Source organism: Triturus cristatus, chromosome 1_2 (assembly GCF_964204655.1).
Source record: "Triturus cristatus chromosome 1_2, aTriCri1.1, whole genome shotgun sequence".
Taxonomy (NCBI): Eukaryota; Metazoa; Chordata; class Amphibia; order Caudata; family Salamandridae; genus Triturus; species Triturus cristatus.
Window position 1 is genome coordinate 205,597,762 of NC_140580.1, and position 27,106 is coordinate 205,624,867.

At 46.2% G+C, this 27,106-nt stretch overlaps 1 protein-coding gene across 2 annotated transcripts in view; it reads left to right on the plus strand.

Annotated features, from left to right (window-relative positions):
- Nucleotides 1-27,106, plus strand: part of CDH23 (cadherin related 23) — a 1,199,511-nt gene that overhangs the window by 216,334 nt on the left and 956,071 nt on the right. For both annotated transcript variants that reach the window (XM_085603466.1, XM_085603467.1), the window contains exon 5: nt 8,714-8,774. In XM_085603466.1, coding sequence (XP_085459592.1) covers nt 8,714-8,774 — 61 coding nt within the window. The remainder of the gene's footprint in view (nt 1-8,713; nt 8,775-27,106) is intronic.

A 27,106-nucleotide genomic window follows, 5' to 3' on the forward strand; every position in this document is an offset into this window, starting at 1 on the left:
GTGAAATTATGAATGAATGGATGAATGAATGAACCTGTAATGTGTAACTGCAAACTGAATCACGTGGAGGTGTAAGAGTGATATGAATGAATTAATGTATAAACCTGTAAACTTTGCCCACTGAATCAATCACTTAAGGGCATGTGCTCTTCTTAACGAGTGGGTGCAGAGACTGATCTAAAAAGATGCATATTGAGTATTTATCCAGAGAAGCATCTTTGGCTGGCTGAGCGCAATGAGAACACAGCGATGTCATGTATTCTTGGACTGCTGGTGTGTTTTGGGACTTCTTCCCGTGCATGGAATTTGTGGGAGCTTCTAAGAGCGCTAAAAGTGATACTAAAGATGGACTACCGCAGCCTCTTTCCCATTTACAACGGAACCGCGGAAACAGGGGAGAAGGAACGGCAGCTGCAGAAAAATACATTCCCAACTCTGTCAAAGACCAAATGGGATCAGCGCCCCGTGAACAACCTACACGTGGCCTTGCGTGTCCCGTCAGAAGGGCCAGATTTAGAAAGAAGCTCTCTCCGGTATCAGGAGGCTAACGGATATCCCCGGACAATTAGTGGTCGTCCAGGATTCCACCAGGCCCCAGCTTGAGACTGTGAGTGGATCCTGCATCACAGACAGGCGGGCCTAGCCCTAGACTGTTTGTTAAAGAAAAGATAGCAGCTTGAGTGTGGCTTTGTGAGGGGCATGCAGGGAGATCACATTCTGAACCATCTGCTCTTTAGAAATGAGACAGCCTGGCACACAAGGGTGCAAAGGTCTTTTAAGGTAACAATGTCAGTAGCCTGATCTCACCATCAAGCTGGGAGTCACAGAGGCAGTTTTGTAAAGCCTGCACATCTTAGATTCATGCTAAAATATGGTAAACCAATGAAGCGGCAAGCGAGAGGTGTTGGGGATGGCATGGGGAGATTAAGGGAAGGAGCGGATGGAAGGTTAGCAGCCACAGCCTCTATGTAGTGAGAGCTGCAGGAAAAGCAAACAAAAGCAGGGAAGGAGTTGCACGGTGCCGTTCAGAAATAAAGGCGCTTGGGCTGAAGCGCGGCACTAAGACCTACTTCTTAAATTTTAAAGTTAAAGTGGCACAGTTTATAAATAAAGAAAGTGTGCGTAAAATCTTGAACAATTAACAACAGATGCCTCCAAGCGACAAGCGGGAGGTGTTGGGGAAAGGCATAGGGAGATTAAGGGGACTGGCTCTGGAGGCAGCGCCATGCACCCATGAGTAGCGAGGAGACGGTGTAAAGAAAAAGTAGTGCACTAAAAGAAAACATTTGGCTACTAGTGAAAGGATCCATGTAGCAGGGGCAGTTGCTAGAGCGGTAACAACACATACACAAGGTGGGGCAAATGTACACTGTTCATCAACAAAAGCAGTGGAATTTGTAAAAGCAGACCGAGCAACCAATCAAAAAGTGGTGGGCATGTTCAAAGCCCACAGAGGGATTACAGCATGCCTCGCAGAGCAGCGCATCTTCGCTGCCTCTAGGTTTGGCTTAAAAAGGGTGTGTACCAATTGTGGGTGCACGTGCCACTCTGTCTGGTGTGTTTATGTTTGAGAGGGTGCCATGCCATCACCACGAAAATAGCCCACCTTTACATAAGTAATGAGAAGGTGACAGCCCAGTGGTGCCTCCCGCCTCTCAGCTGCAGCCACTGTGCTCCCCAGTTTTGAAGTGCGTGGCAGCAGCACCAGTGCAGAGAAATACACTGAGCATCAAGCCTGGGCCTCTTTAGCATGAGCACTGAAGAGGCTATTAGCTGACATCCTGCCTCTGGAGCTGTGGCAACGTGTGAACTGTTGCTTGGTGGAGGAAAAGGAAATTCAATAGGCTGCCAGCACCAGCGGCTTGGAGAACTACATCCTGAGCTGCCATTCAGCCTCCCAAGGCCCAGCTGAAGACAACCTAGCGCTATCCCCCCTCCCCCCCCCCCGGTAGGATTGCTTTGCTCTCTTAAGTGTCAGCTTTGCATGCCCAGGAAGTTCCAACACACTGTCCGGGATAGCCATCAGTGTACACTAGTAATTTCCAGGAAGGCCTCTCTGCGTGCCCAAATTGGCAGATGACCAATACCAACAGATTGCAGCAGGTGAGGCAAAAACACCACAACGGAATTCAAGCTCCGATCATTCCCCAATGGAGCAGCCCCATTTCAGCACCCTGGTTGGCCCAGCTACTCCGGCGCCACGATGGCACACATGGATTGGTCGGCTGAACAACTATTTCCGCGCAGCATGGAAAATGGAAGTCACCATGAAAAAGTTGTTTCTCTTACATTTCGGATGTGAGGAACTCTATTATTCTTTGAAACCCTTACGGGGACCATGACTATGATGCTGCAATGCTGGCCCTTAATGCATATTTCGACCCACAACTAAATCCTAACTTCGAGAGGTTCAAATGGTGCCCGGCCTGACAACAGAATGATGAAAACATCTGCCCTTTTCATACCTGGCAGCGACACCTTGCATCATGATGTTACAAGAGGTGCCAATCCCAGCCCTGATAGAAACTGGGGCATCCATGAATTTTATGGTCATTCAACTTGAAAAACTGAAAACCTTTCCCCCGGCTGGAAAACAAAGATCAAAATATTTGCTTATGGTAGTCGGCGTCCACTGCCATTGACTGGGGTGATTGACTAAGTGGTGATGCAAACCTGCTTCCTCATCACAAAGGAAGCTCTCTTCAGCTGCCACACTGTTGAGGTCCTGGGTCTGGTGTTCCTTGGCTGGCACATCCATGATACCCAAGATGACGCTATTCTGAAGGACCTTACGGAACTATTCAAGGGACTGGGTTGCAGGTCAAGCTTCATATCGACCAGATGGTCTGACCCGTGGCCGTGCACAACAGAAGAGTTCCCTTCCACCTGAGGCCCCTAGAAGAGGAAGAATTGCAAAAGTTGGAGCAACTGGATATGTACTAGAGAAGGTGTCCAGGTCTACCCCGTGGGTATTACCATTAGTAGTAGCACCCAAGCCAGGAGCTGTCTGCCTCATCCATGCAACACAGAAGAGTTCCCTTCCACCTGGGGCCCTTAGTAGAGGAGGGATTGCGAAAGTTGGAGCAACTGTATATATAATAGAGGTTTCAGTGTCTACCCCATAGGTGTTATCATTGGTAGTAGCACCTAAGACAGCCAGGAGCCATCTGCTTCTGTGTGGGCATGCCTACCGAATGCTGAAATCTGCTTAGAATGTAATCTTGCACCCACCATGGATGACAACATTTCAGATCTGAACGGCTTGCACTGGTTCCTCGAACTGGACCACCACCACAACAGTGAACTGGTGGTGGACGCCAGCCCTATATGACTGGGAACCGTTGTTCAATGAAAAGAGCCTACCATGAATTCAGCCCCACCACAGAAGGACTGTTATTGAAGAGCCACCACATAGTAATGCCAAGAGGCCTGTAGAACCAGATGATTGACCTGGCACACCAGGGGCACCAAGTTTGAGCCAAGACCAAGGTGCAAGTAAGGAGGAAAGCATGGTTACATGGGATGGATGAAATGGTAGGCTATGCCGTAAACCAGTGTCTCCCCTTTCAGGTCACCAAAAGAGGAACGCACCAGTGTTCTTGTCATTGAAGTATTTCACCCCTACCCTTGGACCTATCTGAGCCTCGATTGTGGCAGCTTACTGGATGGGAGATTCACCGTTGTCTTCATCGATGATCACTCTAAGTACCTGTTTTTCGAGGGGGCGCACTTTGCAGCATTCAGAGCTGTGCAACCGGTGATAGAGAAGCTGTTCGCCCTTTTTGGATTGCCAGAAGAGGTCAAGACTGACAACAGACCCCCATTCCAGGGCCAAGACTTCAGGGACTATCTGAAGGGTCTAGGAGTGTGACATAGAAAGATCACATCACAACTTCCCGAAGCAAACAGGGAAGCCAACAGATTCATGAGGACCCCCAACAAGACACTGAGAATTGGGGCAAGAAAGGGGAAGATCTCGTGGAATGCCTCCATCACTTCCTGATGGCGTGCCAGCACACACCACACAATACAACAGGGTGTGCTCCATGGACCTCCAACTGAAGCGCCCTGACAGGGACAGCATCCTGAACGGCTGTCAATGGCACTGAGTCTTGCAAGAAAAGCGACAGACTACCTGTAGGAGAGTAGGATCTGCACTTATGTTGCCCCCACTTTTTTTCTGATGTTAACACTGGTTTCTGGCTATGGTCTGGCTGGGTCCCTGCTAATCAGGGCCCCAGTCTCTCTGTTCTGTCTAAACAACTTTGAGTGCATATTAGATGCACTAGTGATTGGATACTGTGGTACCTTATGGGCCCCTAGTAATATGGTACCTTCAGTACCAAGGGCATAGGTACTTCACAGGCCTACCAGGGGCTGAAGCATGTATTCTGCCACCCCTGGGAAGCAGACTAAATCTGACACCACAGGCCTGCTACTGCAGCCTGGGTGAGGTAGTGTTAGCACTCCTCACTGAGGTATAGGTTCCTATATCTCACCATGCACGCACATATAAACCTATCAGTCACCTCTAAAGCAGGCCCTATCAATCCTGAGGGCAGGGTGCTTGGTTTACAATGTGAGGGGGTGCCTCTGCCTGAGCAGGGCCCCTCTGCAGCTGGCAGGGTCTATTCCTTGTGGCTGTTTGTGAATGCGGTTAAACCATATACTCTTAAGTGCATTATAACCTAGCGGTAAATGCTAACTTTGGAATGACTGCATCAAAACATGTCGTGTTTGGCGTCAAACAACTTGGAATCACACCTCCACACCAGTAACTGGTGTGGGAGTATGGTCCCAACCTTCTAGAGGGGACGACATGTACCTACTGTGGTAACATGGTAGAAATCTGAAAGAGCCCTGGCATCAGAAAATGGATGCCACCAGCACAGACACTGGGCTGCCCTCCTGCTACTGACTGAAACTCGCAGTGGAGGAGGCCCAACAATAGGCATCCTGTCACAGGGAGGTGTCACCACCTTCCAGACAGGATTTAGTGTATTGAGTAGGGGTGGGCGGAATTTGCGTAATAGCGTTACGCAAATCTCCGTGAAACGGTTAAAAATCTCCGCGAATGCGCAGAAATTCCGCGAGCGCGTGGAATTGCTGGTTCGCGATGCTTTTTTCCTGTTCACAATCCCTGTTTGCGTGCTCGGGGAGAAAAATCTCGCGAACACGCATTTTGAGAACGCGAACAAGCAAAAATTTCGCGAAGTCGCGGAATGCAGAATTTTGGGCAATTTTGCGTTCTACGTGGAACGCAAAATTACCCAAATTCCGCAAATTCCGCGAGCGGAACGGAATTTGCCGCCCAGGCCTAGTATTGTGGCTGGGTGAATGCACTCTTAGAGTATTTTGAAGTCGTGCACTGGGGGAGCAGTAGGCTCCTCTGTGAATATGCCAGCTCAAACCGGTTCAGGGGCTACCTGTCCCTGCTCTTGCGCCAAACTGGACAATGGGAAGTGGGTGTAACCACCCCCTACCCTGACCCTCCCAGAGGAGTGGTCATAGAGCTAGTCCCTCCCTGTCTTTAGTATAAGATAGGGAAACCTTGTCATTGCAAATTAGATAACCCTGGACGACGCTTTACAAGAAGAATCCTGGTCCTTCGACGTTCCACTACCTTTGGAAGACGGAAGAATCTCCCTTGAAGTCAAGGAGTGACTCCCCTGCTTGGCAGGCACCAAAACTTTGAATCGACGGCGATTGTGAGTCCCCAGCAGAGCTGAGGCGAGTGGACCCAACGGGTGACGAGTAAGAGCAATACCCGGGTACCGTGCACTATTGTCGAGTGCAACCCCTTCACGATGTTCTACGAACTTGTGCTTTGGACCATTTGTGGCCCAAGCCTCCAGCAGGTTGTGCACCGAAAATCAGCAGCTTACCCGGTCCCGAGTGACCGTGGGCTCCTGTGAAGCATTTCCTCACAAGGCGTCTTCGTGATTCCTTGCCCGTTGGCCTGTGGGTCCCCTGAAGACTTTCTGATCAAACCAAAAGGTTCTCCTGATTGCCCCAGGCCTGCCCTCACTTACCCTCGTTGGGTGAGTCCCTCAGACCTTGCTGGTCTGCACCATTGACTAAATTCACTTTCCACAAGACTTGCTGTTGCCAAGGCGTGTTGGCCCCAATCAAGATGCCGACACCGCAGTCAGCTGCAGACGTCATGGGACACTCCGAATCCAGCTGCTGGTCATCGTCGATCCCTCCTGGTCCTCGTGAGCGAAGAGTGAAAACACCCTTGATCGCCTGAAATCACCCGACATCCGTGGGCATCCATCTTCCTGGCCCCGGGTCACTGGCAAGTGACTGTGAACACTGTCCCTTCTGCTTTCAGGTCATCTTCATCTTGAATCCAGCCTTGGATTCCACCAGACACTTCTTCAGTCTTCGCAAGCAGCAAATCTTCTTTGGCTTCCATATAAAACAGCGACGCGACCCGACACCAAAAGACACCTATGCACCCGGCTTCCCTGGGTGAGGTAACTCGTGCACTCCGGTGCCCTAGTGTGTGTTGGCCCTCGAATTACTTACCTTGTAAGTGGCTTGCTTGTAGGCTTCCTCGAAGTACCCTAAACCTTTAAAAATCCAACCGCGACCTGCTCCATTGAAATCAATAGGGAACCCGCGGCTGTGTTCTCACACTGCACGCGTCTCCCGTGGGTCTTTTACTTACCTGCTTTTGCTGCATTAGTGAAGCTCCAGTGATTCTACAGGCCCTAGGCCTTGTCCCATTGCAAGTCGACTTTCCTAAACCTCTTTTTTAGTATATTGTCTGGTACGCCCCTAGGGCCCCAGCCATATTTGTGCTTAACTTATTGTGAAACGTTGATATTTAAATGTGTTCCTGACTTCTAATCTCATAAAGAGATTAGTAGAGTGTGTCTAGTAATAAATACATATATGTTTGAGAAATATACCTGTGTGGTGTCCTTTCATTTGGTAATTCAAGAGATTATAAGGTAAAACAAGCTGCTTTACATTCCTCAGAGACTTAGCCTGAAGGCTGCTCTCCACAGCTACCACTAGGATAGCTTTCTTTAAAAGGTTGTCTTAAACCTATCTACCATAAGAGTCGAATTGGACTGGTGCAAGGTGGCCACTATAACTAGTGACCAGCATATGCCAGGCCAACTTCTCACACTACCAATGAGAGGGCAGTAGAAACAGGCGTGTCACCGCCCCCAACGCTTTGCATGGGAAACGTAGTTTTCAGCAAAGACCCACACCCCGGCAACAAATTCTGGAATCCATTTGAGTCAGAACGAGATCCAAGGACCTTGGTCACCGCAGCTCGCCCAGATGAAACAGTGACCCAGAATGTCTACTGGTTCACGAAAACAAGAGGACCAAGGGGGCCCGAACCACTCAGTCTGCTGGAACAGCAGGAAGGGCACGAGGGCGATGACTTCTTTCCACCTCTACACCCTCCTCCCCACACACTCAAGAAGAACACCAGTTCCGCATATTTTTATTTTTCAAATTAGATATACATTATTTTATTTAGTTTAAGTTAAATTGGGTGGGCTTATCGGTTTTTTTTATGTTGCACTGCTCATTATTTTTGCTGGTATAATTACTTCTGTTCTGCGCGCATTCATTTATGTATAGAATAGTTGTAAATGGGATATAACTTTTTGACGTTTTTAGGCTGATCCTCCCAGTGAAGTAAAGATGGGATTTTCTACACGTCCATTGTGTTTCTCTAGACCAAGCACTCTTAATACTGACTTCCTACCAATATGGATATTTTGCCACGCCTACAGTTTGTAAACCTTATTGTCTTATGTAAACTCTCCCGAACATTTGTTTACACACCTGTATGGTTCCTTGTCTGTAGAATGAGTGTGAGATGTAAAGCATTCTGACACTCTACATTATGATGACTAGTGCCGTAAAAGACATAAAATAATAAATTACTAAGTGTTCTCTACATCGCCACTGGTGATATCTGTCACACAGTCAGGTACATCTGATGTTCTTTCAGTGCATGCATATTTCTTACATACGCGGGTTGACATTTTTTTTGTTTAATCTGCCTCCAGATCATAGTTTCTCTTAAGCACTTGTCAAGTGGTGAAACGCTGAGTGCTGTGTTTACCTCCACTGGATTGGCATCTAGGTATTATGCTTCAGGTAGTTCCCAGCCAGGGTGAGACTACACCAAAACGAGGGCTGCTGTTCCTTAAAGTGAGGCTTTTGTGTTGGGCGCAGCTGGTTTTGAAAATAAGACCTCCCTCCATGCAGAGCCCTGTAGACTGCTCTGAAAGGAAAGCAGGCAAAGTGCAGGCGCTACTGAATATGTGCCGGTGTTACCACATTAGATCGGGACACATTTGTATTTTTCACTGGTCCGGTCCGGATCCAGCTATATAATAGCTGCAGGCTCCTGCTTTATCCCTCTCGATGCACGCACTTGGATGCAGGCCTATCTTCTTGTGGGCTTGCTAATGGTCATGGCCAGCCCCAAGCTAGCCATAAATGATGCGTGTTTCTTAATGAACACTTGATAGTGACCACTAAGAGCTAATGCCTTATTGACTGATAGTGAGAGCTTTATGTTGGCACTATGTTAACTCTACATTTAATGGGTCGCTCCCGAGTAATCTCTGTTGCTGATGGAGACTGCGAGGCAGTGAGTTTCTGCACTCATTTGGTGGACCTGGGTGTTAGGATTTTAATAAACCTTTATTTATTTGTATGTTTACTATAACAGCTGGAGGCAACAGATGCAGACGAAGGCGAGAATGGCAGAGTGTGGTATCGCATACTCAGTGGTAAGTGAAACCTCTCTTTAAATGTTCAGTGGTTGCTTCTGTTTCTGCTTGTGCCTATTTCAAAAAGGTGTTGTTCCCTTAAACTTGTCCACGTTCTTACAATCACGTGATCGGCATCCAGACAGCAGACATGTTTTTTTAACCACTGACCTTGCCTTGGAGTATCTCATGATATTTTTCATGCATATTGCACATAACAAGGTTAGATTAGAATTTACTGAAATGGGAATGTCACATTGCGAGCAACACACATGAAACTATTTGTTTTAGCAAATAAGAATGTGAGGGATGTATGCACACAAATGCTAAGGTAATTAGTTGCTTTATCCTAAAGCGGCCGATTGCCTTTACCCTAGCAGATATTTAAAAAAAAAATCAAAAAATCGTCCCAACCTCTTCGGTTATTTCTAGGCTCTCAGCGGCTAAAGATTACTTTATTTTTAAACATCTCGTGATACTCCCATTAAACGTTTGTTTGCTTCTAAAATGTGGTTTTATGTACAGAGCGTCTCCTATTTAATGGTAAGGTTCTCTCTTCTATTAAAAATGTTCATAATTTAGTTCTGGACTGAAACATGGGCCTGTGATTTTTCTCCTTTCTGATCTCAAAAACACCTCTTTGTCCCAAATTGATTATAAAATCAATAATGCTGCCCCTAAATGTTGCCCTGGTGTTCAGGAAATGTGCCTTCATTTATACCACAATGCTTCTCTTATTCCACAAAAGTGTGCTCATTTAGCCTAGAAATGTGTGTCTCTATTTCTCTCTGATTTTAAATCAATCTAGAAGTGACTCATTGACAACATACATCATTAGTTCAGAAAATACTGTATTTGTACACGTAATGTGACGTAGATGGTATCGTGCAGGAGTATTGGTCTTTCCAGTGGATCCATCTTTTTAGTGAAATTGAGTTGCCCTATGAGGGACTGGCACTGTTTCAGACTTGCTTTGTTTTGGACAACATACTCCTGCATCAAATGCCATCTGGGCCGCAGGCCCCTCACGTTTTACCAGTAGTGACACACGTAGCATCTGAGACATTTCTGAAAATCTATCAATTGCATTCATCTGTCTCTTTCTTGTTCATCAACAAAAGGTAATGTGCATAGTAAGCCACCCCTTGCAACACATTCCCCTTCCTGCACTGCAATTCTAGAAATAGCCTGAATCACTCAAAGATTGCATATGTCACTTGCCATCCCATTAGTAATCATTGGTTGAAGCAGTATTGTATCTCTGGAGGAAACCCTCGTCAATTGGAAGCTCTCATGGAGAACAGGTAGTAAGAACAATGAATGCCACCTTTCATACCTTTGTCTGCCAACCTTTAGCTCCTGTGCAATCCTCCTCGTCCAAATGGTGATGTACAGACATACCTCCCACATAATAAGGATGATGGATCATCTGAAACTCCCAGGATCCTTCGTGCGTACCAATCCTAATTGGGGCCCTTGAAACGTTATCTAAGCTTTTATTGAACAGACCTTGAACCCATCCAAAAGTTCTTTCATTCTCAAGTTTTTCCACCAATACCCCTTGGTGCCCTTGGTATGGCATCAAGTTGTTGGCTGAATGTGCATCTGAAGGCATCTTGTGCAGGATCTTATAACAGGCTCTGACCCGTCCTGAAATTTCAGCGCAGGCCTTTCTTCCGGGAGACTCGCATGCTTCTCTTACATCCCACCACACTTCCATGGGGGTTTCTCTAACGGACAGGTGAAGCCTAAGAACTTGTTTGAATCTAGAACACTTGGAGGACCTTAACACTGCGAAATGCCAAGTTTTTCTCTGTTGTCTTTGGTTTTTTTTTGGGTGGGTGGGGGGGGGGAGGTTGTTATATAGCGCGATTTAGACCCGAAGGTATCAGAGCACTTTTGGGGTAGAGATAGACGCATTTGTTTTTGTTAGGCACGGGGGAGTTTTAGTGATCTGAAGTGATTTGCCCAGAATCACAGGATATTGAGCGTCCCTGTCAAGACTCAAACCCAATTCCCCAGCTCTGAGGTCGACCGCTCGAGCCGTTAGGCCACACCTCTCCTCTCTGCTCTAACTTGTTTGGCTTTTACACACATTCAGTGGCGTATTACAGAAAAGGAGTTTCTTCACTTCCTTCCATAGTTTTGCAAACTATATGCTAAAAAGAGTCCTACCTCCTTATGTTTGTGTGTTATTATCGTTAAACCCAGTGTCTACTCCAGGGATGTCCTCCGATCTTGTTTTCTCTGTGCTTTTTCCCTTATCCCCCCAATTGGCCCATATTGCCATATGCATTTCTCGCCCCCTTCCCTTTCAACTCTGTCTGGCGAGAAGTCACGCTGTGCTGTGTAAACGTTACGGCCATTGTGCCCCAATCATTGCACAATCCTACACAGTTTAAAGGGCAAGTTAAAAATAAAATACCACTTACTACCCAATCGCTCTGGGTGAAAGTTTCCTGATTTATTGCTTCCCTTCGTCCATATGACAATTTGATCACTCTAACTATTGTGCCTGACAACATTTCTATTGTTATCCTCTCCTGGCTGGATTCACAGCAGTTTGGAGCTCTGGCTACTTGGTCTTCCCTTCTCTGCTGTGGCCTACTCACACCTATCTCTCAGTCATTTCATTCTCCTCCCTTTTGTCCTATCTCCCTTACTACTCATATTTTGCGCAAGGTGTTATTCACTGACTATTCCCTTTCTTCCCTACAAAGTCTCAGATGGTATCTTGGACACTCAAGTTATTTAACCTGAATTCCCTTCAGTTATCCTCTTGCCCTCCATCCCAGTTAAGTTGCCTCCATTCGTCCTATCTTTGGCCATCTGGGCATAATTCTATACATCATTTTATTCTGTTAGCTCACGCCCACTATCATGGCTGCAATTTTAACTCTTATAATTTCATGCCCTGTAGCTGAGGCTTCCTTGTTACTTTCATCTTCTTAGGTCTTTCATTTAACAAATCCACACCACTGTGAACTTTAAGCCCCGAGCTGCCCTGATTTGAGGACCTTCACTCCCGCATCTGAATTGCTGGTTGTGCTTGTGACAGCATCCCCTGCCCTGCCTTCCCGGGGACTTACATATGTCCCTACCCATTTATTACTTTTGCCCTTGTCCCAAGATTGATATCTGCCCCACGTAGTCTAAAAAATAAGCACATACAAAACATGAAGACAAATGCCACCATTGTTCCCCTGCAAAAGAAATAATTGATGGACGGAATGCTGGACAATGCAGACGTTCACCCCCAATCACAAGGATCTGGGTTTAATCCATCATTCTTTTTTTCACCACACCACCCCAGATTGGACCCAGCCATATGCAAATCATTCTTGACCCTGTTCCGTGTGGGAACAGTCCAGCCTGAACTGCCAAGCCAGGTCCTCCCTGGATTGGAAACAAGCATCCTGGGACCAGCTTCAGGGCATCACCCTTCATCAGCCAGGCTAGCTTGAATCCAGTGGTGTAGTGAGCATGGGACCCACGTCTGGGCATACCCTTCCCACTTAGTGCGATATATGCAAAAGAAACAATTGATGGACGGAATGCTGGACAATGCAGACATTCACCCCCAGTCACAAGGATCTGGGTTTAATCCATCATTCTTTTGCTCACCACACCACCCCAGATTGGACCCAGCTATATGCGAATCAGTCTTGACCCTGTTCCGTGTGGGAACAGTCCAGTCCAAACTGCCAAGGCAGGTCCTCCCTGGACTGGAAATAAGCATCCAGGGACCGGTTTCAGGGCATCACCCTTCATCAGCCAGGCTAGCTTGAATCCAGTGGTGTAGTGAGCACGGGACGCACGTCTGGGCATACCCTTCCCACTTAGTGCGATATATGCAAAAGAAACAATTGATGGACAGAATGCTGGACAATGCAAACATTCACCCCCAGTCACAAGGATCTGGGTTTAATCCATCATTCTTTTGCTCACCACACCACCCCAGATTGGACCCAGCCATATGTAAATCAGTCTTGACCCTGTTCCTTGTGGGAGCAGTTCAGCCCGAACTACCAAGCCAATGTCCTCCCTGGACCGAAAACAAGCATCCTGAGACCGGTTTCAGGGCATCACCCTTCATCAGCCAGGCTAGCTTGAATCCAGTGGTGTAGTGAGCACGGGACCCACGTCTGGGCATACCCTTCCCACTTAGGGTGATATATGCAAAAGAAACAATTGATGGGCGGAATGCTGGACAATGCAGACATTCACCCCCAGTCACAAGGATCTGGGTTTAATCCATCATTCTTTTGCTCACCACACCACCCCAGATTGGACCCAGCCATATGCAAATCAGTCTTGACCCTGTTCCTTGTGGGAACAGTTCAGCCCGAACTGCCAAGCCAATGTCCTCCCTGGACCGGAAACAAGCAACATGGGACCTGTTTCAGGACATCACCCTTCATCAGCCAGGCTAGCTTGAATCCAGCGGTGTAGTGAGCACGGGACCCACATCTGGGCATACCCTTCCCACTTAGGGCGATATATGCAAAAGAAACAATTGATGGACGGAATGCTGGACAATGCAGACATTCACCCCCAGTCACATTCTCATGCTCCAGAGTGAAAGAAGCAGGGCAAAGATATGGAAAAGGGACACGCCTATAACTCAGGTTAACAAGCACCTCCCTTTGACTTCTTTCTCCTGGGCTTTGTTTTTCTTGCTCTTTATCATCTTCTGTTGGATGCTCCCTGTTTCTTGCTGCACATGGAAAGGCTTGATTGCTGGCATCTCCATGCACACAAATGGACATGGATATTATCTTGTATACATTACATCACAGGTCTTGCATGCCCTGCATCGTAGCGCCAATGCATTGCCTTGGTCCAGACTTTGTGGCGAGATGTTGGAAGGTCAACCATTCACCCCATCCCAAAGCCTGCACAATGTCCCCATGATCTTCAGAAATGCATGGCAGGGAGGTAGGAAGACCTTCCTGTTTAGAAAGGCGTTAACAATTCTCTTTGTTACTACATTGGATAGTTATTATTTTATTTTAGCTTGAAAATAATGCCATTGCAATGCACCTCTTGTGATGCAAGACTATAGAGCAATTTTTAAAACAAATTAAAATATGAAATGGCTGTAGAGGCTGTAAAAGAGTTGTCTGTTGCCTTCAGTCAAGAGTAAATTTGCTGTTCTTTAGTCTCTATGTCTTCATAGAAGGTTACATGCATTTCTTAAGCTCTGCTTTGCACTACACCTGTGCTGCAGCCCCTCCACCACAATCTCCAATTTAAGTAAATGGTGGCTTCTCAAAGGTGCATCTTATTTTACGGTGCGAGGGGCTACCATACGGATTGCTTGACCTGGCTGTTCTAGCCATCCTCTGATAGAGTTCTCAGGTATGTATGGAAACAGAAATGGTTTACCTTCTTGATCCACTTTGTTTCGAAACATATCAGCAATTACGTGTCTCCCTCTATCAATAGTAATGCTAATTATGTGCAGGTGACAAAGGGGTTAGATAACTTTTCTGACAAAGAAAGGCAAATTATGAGGCAACTATACTGCACCTCTTTCCAGTGAAATAAGCTCCGCCGAACAGGTTGTTAAATTTCATAGGTATTATGTAGTTGTCTTCCTGAGAGGTATTTTAGGATTCAAGAATTGGGATATTAAAAATATATGCATCATATTTGTGATTCTTATAAAGTCGGAGTGTACCAATAAAATAGTTACTGCAGTTAGAACAGTGTCTATGATGGGATCATGATTTCGCTGTAATAGTGTAATGAAAAATAGTGAAAAACAAGGAATCTATAGACTATGTTAAATTACAATTGTTTAAGGTGTTTGTTTGTCACAGCATGTATCCATCCATTGTTTAATTTGAGCAGGTGGTTTCCGGTGCTCTACACCAGCGCTTAATTGTCAACACCGGCACTTATCGCAGTCCACCACATGGTGGCGCTGTTTTTCCAATGTTGATATGAGCCAAACAACAGTTGTTAAGTAATTCTATATACATTAAAAACACCTGCTGCCCAACCATTCTTACAGCTTTGGGGTTCTAGAATAGTCTGAATTGTCATACTTGTAAGAGTTTGATGGTTAGTAGTTGTGTTGTTACTGTCATTGGCAGCACTGGCATGGGCAACCGGTGGGTGCATGATGCAGTGGCCTCCTAACGAGGGCTCTGGCACTTATTCATTTGACAAATTAAGCACTCATCAAATTAGGATGTTTGCATTATTACGCACCTGGGGCTGTATTATTCAAGGTGCCCCAGGGGCGCAACGGGCAATTTGTGCCCTCTTTGCGCGCCCCCGGGGCGCTTTGGTATTATAGAAGGGCACACACATGCTTGTGCATCCCCTTCTATAATACCGATTGCGCTGGCGCACATAAAGCGCCAGTGCTACCTTCAGAGGGTGTTCCCTCATTTGCATTGGGGCGTGCCCTATGCAAATGAGGGAATTCCTTTCACTCTGCGCCCACCATATTACAGACGCAGGCGCAAAGTCAAAGAAGCCCTCAGGAGGCGCACTGACACTGCACCATTTAAAAGGTGGCGCACTATCAATGCACCACCTGACAGCAGCCCTCTGCAGGGGGTAAAGGGGCTCCCATGGATCCCCCCAGACATCCCCATACAGCCGGGTGCAGTCACTGACTGCACCTGCCTGCAAAGGGATCTCTAAACCCCTGTGGAAAACACGGAGCTCCGTGTTTTCACATGAATGCGCTGTCCCCAGGGCGGCGGAAGTTCACGGCTGCCCTGGAGGCAGCGCATACACCATAATGGGGAGCATTATCACTGTATGCGCAGCGCCCGACACGCCTTTTGACAGGTGCGCCGGGCGCAAATGTGCAATACGGCCCCTGATCTCTTTGAATGGCTAACTAGAGCATTCAACAGCTGAAGGTAGGTGACCGCTCAATTTCTGTGTAATGCCCAGGTGGCATTCCACAAGAGCAGCAGTTTCAAAACGTTTGATCTGTTTGAACTATACATTCCTATTGACAGAGGAAATGACGCAGCTACATAATCATGATTTTTGAGTGGCCATTCTTGTACAAATGTTCTCTAACCTGAGAAACCCACGAAGCGGAGAACCATTCGAAGGAGAGTTACATTCATACAAATATTTATAGTTGACTTGATCCGGGATTGACCACTCTCTGGACCGCCCTGTGTGATTATTACTATGGTCTGGTACTTACCCATGTTCCCTACTCTAACACGACCGACCCTGTGTTTATGGATAACATTTCCCTCACCCTCAGTGTAACACTTGTGAGACCACACAGATAGTTTTACTTTTGGATTAGGGGGAAGTAACCCCCCCCCAGCCGTATTTATTAACAATTAACAAAAACAAATTAAAAACATTATATACAGAAACTTTACGCAGAAAGTATAGATACATTTACAGATACATTTTGACAGTCAGATATTCCACGGCTAACCTTAACACAGTCTAATACACAAGACACTCCTGACGTAAATCTATCAATACATGTTATTTACTTTCTGCGTGTTCCCTCTAGAGCCTACGGCAAAGTCAATGACTGGCAGCTCCCCCGGTCCCCATGTACTAATAAGGTTGCGCAGGGGGTTACAGCTTATCGGATGGATACTTTTCCCCGGGCCCCCCCTACGCCCTGTGCCTTACATTCCATTACGTGGGGGCTGCAGACTTCTGCATAATGGCGCCTTAATGCGCATGCGTGTGCTGGGGTGGCCGCAGGCCCACTGGGAAGGATGACTCCCCCGGCCCCCGCACCCTGACAGCCTACCTACCGGCTGTCACAACCCCCTGGAGTTCTGTGGTGCTGACCGTTGAGGACCGAAGACTATGCTTACCCATCATGACCTTACCGCCTGACCAGAGACACTCTAAATACGACAATATCTAAATAAAAAGAGAAATTCGAAGTTGTGCTTTATTTATACTTTACTACAGAAACGCTGATACCCTTGCTTTTGTTCCCTGCCAATACTTTGGAAAAAAGGGGGCAAAATAGCCGGACACAATACCTAAAACCGGAAAACCAACCTTCAAACAATACCTGTTTTAGGGGATGGTGGGTGGGCAAAAAGAAAGAAAACGTTACGGGCCCACAGCCAGCCCGGGGATCCTATCGGTGGGGAGCAAGAACAAGAGACTGTTCTGCTCCCCACCAAAAAGAAAGAAAACGTTACGGGCCCACAGCCGGCCCGGGGATCCTATCGGTGGGGAGCAAGAACAAGAGACTGTTCTGCTCCCCACCACCTCTTTTAAAGGGAGCGCCCCAGGCCGACCGGCTGAGACCGGTCAGCCTGGACACTAGGACGACGTTTCTGCGCCGGAAGCACTGGAGTGCTTCCGGCGCACAAACACACCTGACCCCCTATTGGCTAATGCAGTGGGGGAGGTGAGCCGCGTCACTTGCTGACGCGGCCTCTCCCCCACCCCACCCTTCGGGGAGGCCGGGGACTGGTGCGACCGCCATAATGGTGGTGCGCCCTAGTCAGCCCGCGCCTTCTCCAATACATGCCATCATCGGGAAAGCAGGAAGAGCGAGGTTTAAAAATATAATTGGGGTGATTCATTTCTCCCATTCACTTGTACGGAAGTGAGGGCAATTTCGGACAGAGAAAGCTAAATTACAGCCATTTTGGGATTTAAAGATTTTGAGTCTTCCGCCTGCATCAGTCCTGTTAGTATGTATGTTATTAGAGAACGTATCTAAACATTTCTTCAAATAACCCGTGCCTGTGCTTTTTCAACACCCTGGAGCACAGTATTGATTGTGTCTTTTTTTTTATTTGTCCATGTTAAAATCCAGTAAAGCCTAGTGCACGATATACAGGTATACTGCAAGGATTATTAGAGTCTGAGGCAAAAAAATGCCTGTTTAGCTCCCCTTCTCCGATCCAGCAAATTGCCTGTTTGCAGCTCCCAGCTGAAATACCCTATTCATAGCTGTCCCTGCTGGTTACCGCGGTCCATGGACTCGCCAGACCTGCCTATTGTAACAGAATGTATGTGGAGGTCGAGATTATTCAATATAAACTCAAAGGCTCTATATATTTGTGATGGACGCATTCAGACTGGTAGTGATAGAGAAGTGCAGACAAACACAGGTCTGCTCAATCAATCGTTCGATAAATGGATTTATGTATTCTAGGAGAAACACTGACGCTAAAAAACAAGGCAGGTGATTTACCAGTCTAATATGGCGTTCTACCGCAGTATTTTGTGGCACGAGGCCTATGGCCAAACCCCCTCCGATTTTGCAAACACTAACTTCCTGTACGGACAGTGAGAAGAACAGCAAACAGCCTGTTATGTCAGTGGCCCCTAAACCACTTCCCGTTTATGTAGAAAAACAACTTGCTTGTGCAAATAAAAACTGAGAAGCGATGCATCACAGTAGCTTCTGCTGTGGAAGTGAGCCTGGAATAAAGGGGAAGTTTATACACACCCAGTGTTGGTGGCTTTAAGTGTAGTGGTTACAGGGGCGCATCCATTCTTCAACATATATGCAGCAGGATTTCACAGTATTTGTCCAGGGGCCTACCATTCCAACTGCAGACCTGCGGACTTATAAAAAAACAATTATTGGCAATGCCAATAGGGCTCGCCTACGAGAGCTTTTGGCTTTGTCAGTGATTTTTGCAATGTTGTGCAGCAGCACGGCTTTTGTGCACCATGGCTGAAAGTTTTTAAAAAGTGTTTTGTTACTGTGTGTTCTACTGACAAGCAACCAGTAGGAGGCACTGGCGCCCTTAGCACATTGGGCGTGCAGACTAGGGGGTTGGCACATAGCCTGAGTGGCAGGTACAGTAATGTGCTATCAATTGTTTTTGTTGTAGAAACGCAACAGGGCAAGTAACTAGGGCACAGGTTCTTTCTGAGCAGGCACATGTAGCTTGTTAACGACAGAACTCTCAATTCTCACAGGTCCGTGAGAGCCAGTCACAGTATTCTGGTAAGTGTAGGCCCTATTCTTGGCATGTCAGTAGGCCCTATTCTTATTTTTTTGTTTTTTTTGTTTTTAATATTATTGTTTTACTGAGATGGGCAAGTTTTTTTTTTCATTACAGATTTCTTTGACAACATTTTTTTTGCCCTGCACATTCTTGGTACTGTTGTAAAAAAACTTAAACATGAACATAAACTCTGAAACAATAATGAGCTTACAGTAAATATTTGCACTTGCATTGTCATTGTGTTACTTATGGTTTACAATTTGTCTTTATTTAAACAGTACACTGTGACATTTTCAATTATTGTGCTATATACTTTGAAGTTTGTATGTTGTAACAAGTACTGCATTTTTTTTCATGGCATTTGCTATAATAAGTCCTGGTGCCACTGCACCTGCTGCACCATTGAAATCATGACCCAAGTGCCTGCTAGATAACTGCACTTCGCATGTTTTAAGAATGCACAGTTGGTGCAGTTGGTGTTCTTTATATTATGAAACAACAAAAATACAGGAGGCTGTTTAAATTACTTTGGACAACTCAAACCCGTCCCGCAATGCAAATTAGGAAGCGCCCGCCACACTGGCGGACGCATCCTGGGCATTTGACATTGCGGGTGGATCCGCTGGCTCCAGACCTGACTGTAATGCAAATGCAGTGCTTACATCATTGCCATGTACTACATGGCAGGTTCCACGTGGGGCCTGCCACTTAGTCTATTGCAATGGGGGGGCACCATAGGTACCCCCCATGTGCACCCCCGGCACCCTCGGGGCCCGCAACGGGCCCCCAATGTCAGCCACCGCATGCCCGTTGCCGCCATGGATAGGCCAATGACCGCATGCATCCTGATATGGATGGCGGTGTCTTGCAGACACCGCCATTATATCGTGTCCCTTTTCCGCCCGGTCGGCGAGTCGACTGGCGGAAAAGCGGCGGACGGTTTTCCTGTCCGCCACGTGCCCCCGCCATACTAATATGGCGGGGGGAGTACCAGAGACATTCGGTGGGCGGATCGCCGGCCTGGCGGTGGCGATCTGCCCAACATGCTAATGGAACCCTTAGTGTATCTAATCAGGGCTCCAATGTGGTCAGCCTCAAACTTTGACTTTGCATCAGTCAAGCGCAACCAGATGTCCCAGAGTTACGCTATATGTTTAATTAAAAAAAAAAATTATTTTTATTAGTTTAAACAGTTACAGAAATATGCCGGTTACAAATGACTGGTTACTCACGTCATCAACACATTTTACAGAGGTCATCAATACAATCATATTAATTGTGTACATCTCCGTTCAAGTTTCTACGTAATTCCAATTCAACCATTGGGGATATACAAATGTCACCACGATAGGTATTCCATTTGGACATTTTTTTGTCCCATTTCGTGGGGCAACCCCGGGTTATGAAAACCTCTTTCTCAGCCACCATGCATCTGTCAAATTCTTTCACCCATTGAACAATAGAAGGTGAAGTCTCGCTCTCCCAGCCCTTTGCTGGTTCTCTTTTTACCAATGTGTATCCCAACATCACAAACTGTTGTTCTGTTTTGGTAAGGTCAGTCGCAGCCCATATGTTCAGCAATCCCAGTGTCGGTGTCAATATCACTTCTTTACCTAGTGCGGTCTGCATGTGGTTGGTGGCGTCTTCCCATAATTGGTGTATAACTAGGCACTCCCAGATAGTATGGTAAAAGGTGGCTGGTTGTCGGCATCCCCTGAGACAGAGGTCATCAGATCTTGCGCCTATTTTGGCAGAGTAATCCCGGTCATATAGGACCTATATAGAATCCTAAGTTGTATCAACCTAAATCGGAGCGTGATGGCTGCTTCTCTAGGGGACATAAGAGCCGACCGCCAATCTTCCTCATCTATTGATCCCACGTCTCTTTCCCACTGTTCCCTGAGTTTACTAAAACTATCCGGCATATTATTACTAAGTTTCTTGTAGGTTAACGATATGGCCTTCATAGACAGTGGGCCATCAAGTAGGCGATCCTCTAATGGTGATGCTTCCGGTATGCCCGCGAAGTCTGGGAATGCCGCCTGCAAGGCATGTCGTATTTGCATGTATCAGAATATCTCCCCTCAGGCAATTCGATATTGCCTCTGAAGCTCCTCAAACTTAACAATCGAGCCCTTCCTGACCTAATCTTTGACTACTGAGATCCCGATCATGTCCCATTTATCAAACCCTGGCTGATAACATAACACACCTAATTTTGGAGTGTACCAAAGTGGCGTTACCCTGGTAAGGGTGTTGGCCCAGCCCAACCGGGCGTTCGCCTGGTGCCATACCTCTATTGTGTGTGCGGTGGGTCCAACGTATTTCTTTTTCCTGGTATATGAATACAAGGCCCCCCAGTACCCGGAACGGTCCATCTGGTATCTGTCCAGGGCATAAGCCGGGTCTGTGGGTGGGTGGTAAACCCAGTGATTCACCACCTCTAGTTGCGAGGCCCAGTAATATAGTTTAAGGTCTGGTAATGCCAAACCACCGTCATACCAACTTTTGGTCAGCTTTTTCAGTGCCACTCTCAGGGCCTTCCCATCCCATAGCAGCGTACGGATTTCACTATCCACGGCTACGAAATAAGTGTCCGGGACGTGACGTGGGCAGTTTTGAAGAATATACAGAAAACGCGGAAGCGCCAGCATTTTAAAAAGGGCAGCTCGTCCCACCAAGGATAGGGGCAAAGACATCCAGTGCTTTACATCCGATCTCAGCCTAGCCAATGGGGGTGCCAAGTTATGTATGTGGAAAAGGACGAGGTCCAATGTAATGAAAACTCCCAAATACCTGAATCCCTCTTCAGCTATTTCTATCGGACAGTCTGCAGGAAGTCGGGGGATTCACCCTTGAAGGATGAACAACACTGATTTGCCCCAACTGATCGTGTACCCAGAGTACTTCTCAAAGTTTGTAAATATATTCAGGACTGCGCGTATTGATTTATAGGGGGATGCGAGATATAGTAGTATGTCGTCTGCATACAGGGATATTCGGTCCTCATGATCTCTCGTCCATCACAAGCCTCGTATCATTGCATCCCGACGTATCCACGCCGCCAGCGGTTCTAACATGAGAGCGAATATCAGAGGGGACAGGGGGCACCCCTGTCTGGTGGCTCTCCGTAGCATGAACGCTCGAGACGTATAGTTATTCACCCTAACTTGTCCTTGGATATCTGTATACAACAGTTTCACCCACCCGATACATTTGGGTCCCAGTCCTACCCTGGTAAGGACTTCAAATAAATATGGCCACTCTATGGAATCAAATGTCATAGATGCATCCAGAGACAAGATAACTGCATCTTCCTCTAAAAAGTCCCTATGCGCCCACACATTATGGAGACGTCGTATGTTAAGGGCCGTATTTCTCCCGGGCATAAATCCCGATTGATAAGGGTGCACTAGGGAAGAAATCACCTTCATGAGCCATACAGCGAGAACTTTCGCTAAGATTTTACCTTCTACATTGATCAACGAAATCGGCCCATAGGAACCACACCTGTCAGCCGCAATAGTAGCTAGACGTTGATCTGCTGGTAATAGTCCCTTCTCATAGCTCTCCTAGTACATTGCTCGTAGGTGCGGGGTCACCTGGGAGGCCATAGCTTTTACAAATTCGATGGGGGTGCCATTTGGTCCCATCGCCTTCCCGGAGTCAATACGACCAATAGCCTGTTGAATCTCCTCAACTGTCAGGTCCCCCTCTAGGGAGTCCCTGTCAGAATCCGAGAGAGTCGGTATATCGCTGTCCGCGAGAAGCTGGCGGGAATCTTAGTAGGCCCTATTCTTGGGGCGAACTTTAGCAAACTGGCTAAGCAGGAGGGGTGAAGGACTGAAAAAATAATAAAAATTTTTTCAAACCTAATCAGCATCGAAACCCAAAGCGGGCGATCAGCAGGGACAGAGAACAAAGAAATACAAGCATTTGCAATGCAATAGGTCTAGTATTATTGAAAGATTGAGCTATTGTAGCTGCAAATAATAATGCAACGCCAATAGCTCAAACTTTTAGTAATGCGAGACCTAGCGCTCCAATACCTTGGGGTCAAGTACGTGCTTTACAAAACTGCAAAAAAAAAAAACAAAGATTAGAAATCCACATTCAAGTGTGCTAATAAGCTCTTCTTACAAAAATATCTTCATCCTAGTGTTTTCTATTTAGAAGATGATGATGCCAGGGGATTGAGTGCTGCAGTGACTAGTGATGTTTAGCCTGGGTCCCTAGGTCTGAGCAACAGCTGCAGCCAGCAGAGATGCACGCCTTGTGGGCAGTGGCAGGGAAGCAGATGGCAGTGTCTACGGGTTATTTTTACTCCATTTGCCCTCTCCAGGACATTATATTGTAGCCAAAAACTAATGATACGTTTTCAGAATTGCACTGTCTGGGAGCCTGTTTAAAGAGCCAGCGGCTCGGCGAAAAACAACACTGCTGATATTTGCCGGAGACCATCCTTTCGGAGGCGGACATGAAAGAGGGAGAGTATGGCACGGAATAATGAGAGACTCAGACGTCTTTGTGGCTTTTGATTTGCTTTCTCTCGTGGCTTTCTTTAAGATTCCCTAATCCCTAAGCTTCAAGTCATCATCGGATATTGACATGGCCTCCCGGAAATCAAACTAAACACACATACACTCAATAAAGGGCGGAAGCAATGACTGCTGTAACCTTTTAAAAATAAATGTTCTGTAAAAGAACAGATGAAGAAAGTAAGCGTAACAAAGACTATGCTTTGCCGGTGCTCCTTAACTTTGACCAGAAGTGAGGCTGCCTGAACAACTTAGGAGGAAGCAAAAAGAGCGACGTAGGAGTGATCCAGTGGTAAGAAGCAGGCAGGATTACACTCTGTGTAAGGCTTACGGCAGGTCTCGCATACAGCGCATGCGCGCTGCCTAGGCTTGACCTAAAAAAACAAGAATACCAAAAGATATTAACTGCAGACATTAATAAAAAGGCACCACATTGCATTTCAAGGTTCCATGCAGAACACAAATTTAAAGAAAGGGAGGGAAAGTAAATGCTCTATTGAGGGTGCAGCAGGCAAGGGTGGGAGGGAGGAAGAAATAGCACATCAATGACGTCTGGAGCAGCAGACAGGCATTAATTAACTTGAATCAATCTGAGCTGCTCTAGAGAAAGGATTGAAAGTGAGGTTTGGCCACACTGGCCAATTAAGGAGACTGAAAGAAGAGGGACATGGAAGCCAAGAAATTGTAAGCAGAGGGCGGGTTCTAAGCCCTGTTTGTAATCAATAGTATCTTGCAATCGAGAGTGCAGGGCTCATGCAGGCTCAACCCTAAAAATCAGTATGTGAGGAGGTAATGGGGCTTGTGGCACGTCGACCCAACCCAAACCGCTCCAGAAAAAAAAAGCTTCTTAAGCCAGCTGCTGATGTCTTGGGGACCCCTCCCCCTCCATGGGCATTGGCTTTGACAGCCTCCAAACACGAGCTGGAAACCGACTCTGAATGAGTTTCCAGCTTATTACTTGTGCCCTCATTTGATATTGGCTCTTCACCAAGAGACAGGGGATGGGAGCCAATGTCGTGTGTCACAGTGTTTCTGCACATTTCAAACCAAACTGAAATGCTTTGTAGCCTTTTGCCTGCTTAATGAGAGACCCTCTACTTGTAGAATGAGCAAAAAGAGAGACACAGTAATGAAACTTGAAAACTGTAAATTAACTGAAAATGAAATCAAATTAAAATACAGAAATTCCTCATTTATGTCCTGGATGTTTATGATAAAGACAATTATGCTTTTTAAATCAGAGGTTAAAGTATAGAATTCTATCCCAAAATGATGCAGAGGATCACACACGACTCCGGGAACATGTGCCAGGATTACACAGTAATATTTCCAAATGAGGCACTTGTACTGAAGAATTCTTAGTTTTATCAAGGCCAGCATTAGAGGCAGTGGCAGCTGGAGGTCCATTAGGAAAGCAAATGGTGACCGACCCCGCAATCTGATCCTTGCTGTTGGCAGCCTTCATCAGATTGGCTACTCTGCATATTTGCCCCCTGCTTAGGTTGGCACCAACTCTGTTACACCAAGCTATCAGTGGCAGATGCTGGTGGTACTCGAGAAGGGGAAGAGATGTGGATGATGAAAGGATCACTCTCCTCACTCTCACCAAAGCAAGGCACCCTGAAGGAATATTATTGGGCCATCTAAACATGTCTAGCTCTTTCCTTCACCCAACACCAGTAATGTCACACATATCTGGATCTAGGCGTGGCATCAGTTGGCACCATCAAAGACAGAGATGGGTAACTTCTGGCCTCACACTTTCATCCTAGTGTTCTGTCAGCATGGAGGTGGTAGCTCCTTACAGTATGGATCCACCCTCCATTCACATTGATGCCATTCATGCCCATTGGTGGACAACATGGAAATACTTCTGATCTCATAGAACTGACAAAGCGTTGGGGGAACACTGTTATTTGCTTATCAGTATATGCTTTTTCAAAAGAACAGGCGGCTGATTATTCATTGCCTCCACCTTTAATAAATGTCTTGGGATGATTATCTTTCCATATCAAATAGTTATGTGTGGTTTTTTTTCAGAAAATGTTATAAATGCTTGAGATATCATGTGCGGTGTATGTGGGTTATTTCAGTCCATGATTTATGTGATGTATTACTAATATGTACGTGTTTACAAGAAGCCAATAATACTTACTGTAAACTGTTAACTTTGCTCCATTAACCCCAAGAGATGTGTTGACCCCACTACTTCTTTAATTTTATGGTTTGTGAACACCTTTTCTGAATCTGTCCTCAAGCCGTGCACTTTTTGACCCCACCCCCATCTTCTGTAAGTCTATCATAGTTCCATCCGAAAATGCATTTTAGTACAACTTCCTTGTTCACAATAGCTATTTGACCTCTATATAGTTCCCTTTTACCGTGGCTATATGATGAAAGCGCCTTTGTTCATCCGAATGAAATATAACTTCTTGTAAACTGACTTGCAGAACTTTATTAATGCGTGATGATGCACCTTTGCATAAACTCAATTAAGTTATTTATAAATAGACTCTTACCATTTTCAAGTCACAATTCTCAATATATATGTCCACAGACAGTCCATCTTACTACTTATCTTCTAATAGAAGACCTTTCTGTTACAGTATAGTGTGGTGTTATCACTTCCCTACATGAGACCCATAACATTAACCGCAAGTCATAGAGAGAATAACCTTGCACACACTTCCATTTATCTATGAGATTGCACCCTGGGGTGGTCTCCCATCTCAGCAGCTTTAATTATCTCTTGATTTATTCATTCTTCTTTAGGCATTTTCCTTTTTCAAAATTCCTTCGATAGCATGCCTCCCGGCCATACTGGATCAATAATTTCTTCCCAGAGTGGGTCGTCCCATAACATATGAAAACTAGTCTTCTTTTAGAGACACTCCACACCCGAGAGGAAGGAATTTCTGAATACGGGGGTCACTCTCAGGAAGATCTGATCAAACAAAACTAGATGAAATGGCTTAATTGCTATGGATGAGGTAGACACAAATGACCATGACCGAGAACCTCTTGATGACTGCAGCATCAAATGGTGCAGACAGTTGTAATGTTCCACAGTGCAACATTTCATCTGTCATCAGGATTACTTTCACCTAAATCCGAAGGTCTCTTGATATTCCCATGTTTCTATCCACATTGGCACAAAATCAAACACGAATGGAATCCCATAGCCATTTCTTTCATAACTCCAAAATCAGGAATGCCTTGCCTTGAATTGGAAAATTCTCCACAGACCTAAACGAATCGTGGTTACTCTGGCAATAGCACGCGTGTCTCTAGGAATAAAAGTCCTTGCACTCTCTGGCTGTCAGTGTCATCATGCCCATTCGATTGACCTATAGCTGTCTCGGCCCCCGCACCCCCATGGATTCCAATTTCACATCTGTGAGTCCATGTTAGGAGTTGCAGGAATTTTTATTTGTGTAACTCCACCATAGAGGTTGGCTCCTTCCCCATCATCAGGATATGGTACCGTAGACAGCAGAGAGCCTAATCAGAGGTTCAGGCCTTTGTACCTGTGCCTGGAAGGAGGAGTCTACTGATCCTCTTTAAGTAACACATATACACTTACCTTTAACTGGGAGCCTTCATTTCTCCTGAAAGTGTGTGATGAGTCGTGACATGTAGCGTAAATGTGATGCATGGTGTGTGTGCTACTTGTTATGGAAGTGCATCTCCTCTATTCATTGGGTCCTACCTTGAGGACATGATGATTGGACCACAAAAAGAGGCTTCAGATTCACATTATCTAGCTGCACATGACTCTCCTCAGGTAGCTTCCCTTTCAGAGCCAGTTACCACTTCTAGGAAGGCACAGGGAGTGCATATTTAGTTCCTGGTAGTCCTGAGGCCTGCTGGAGAGCAA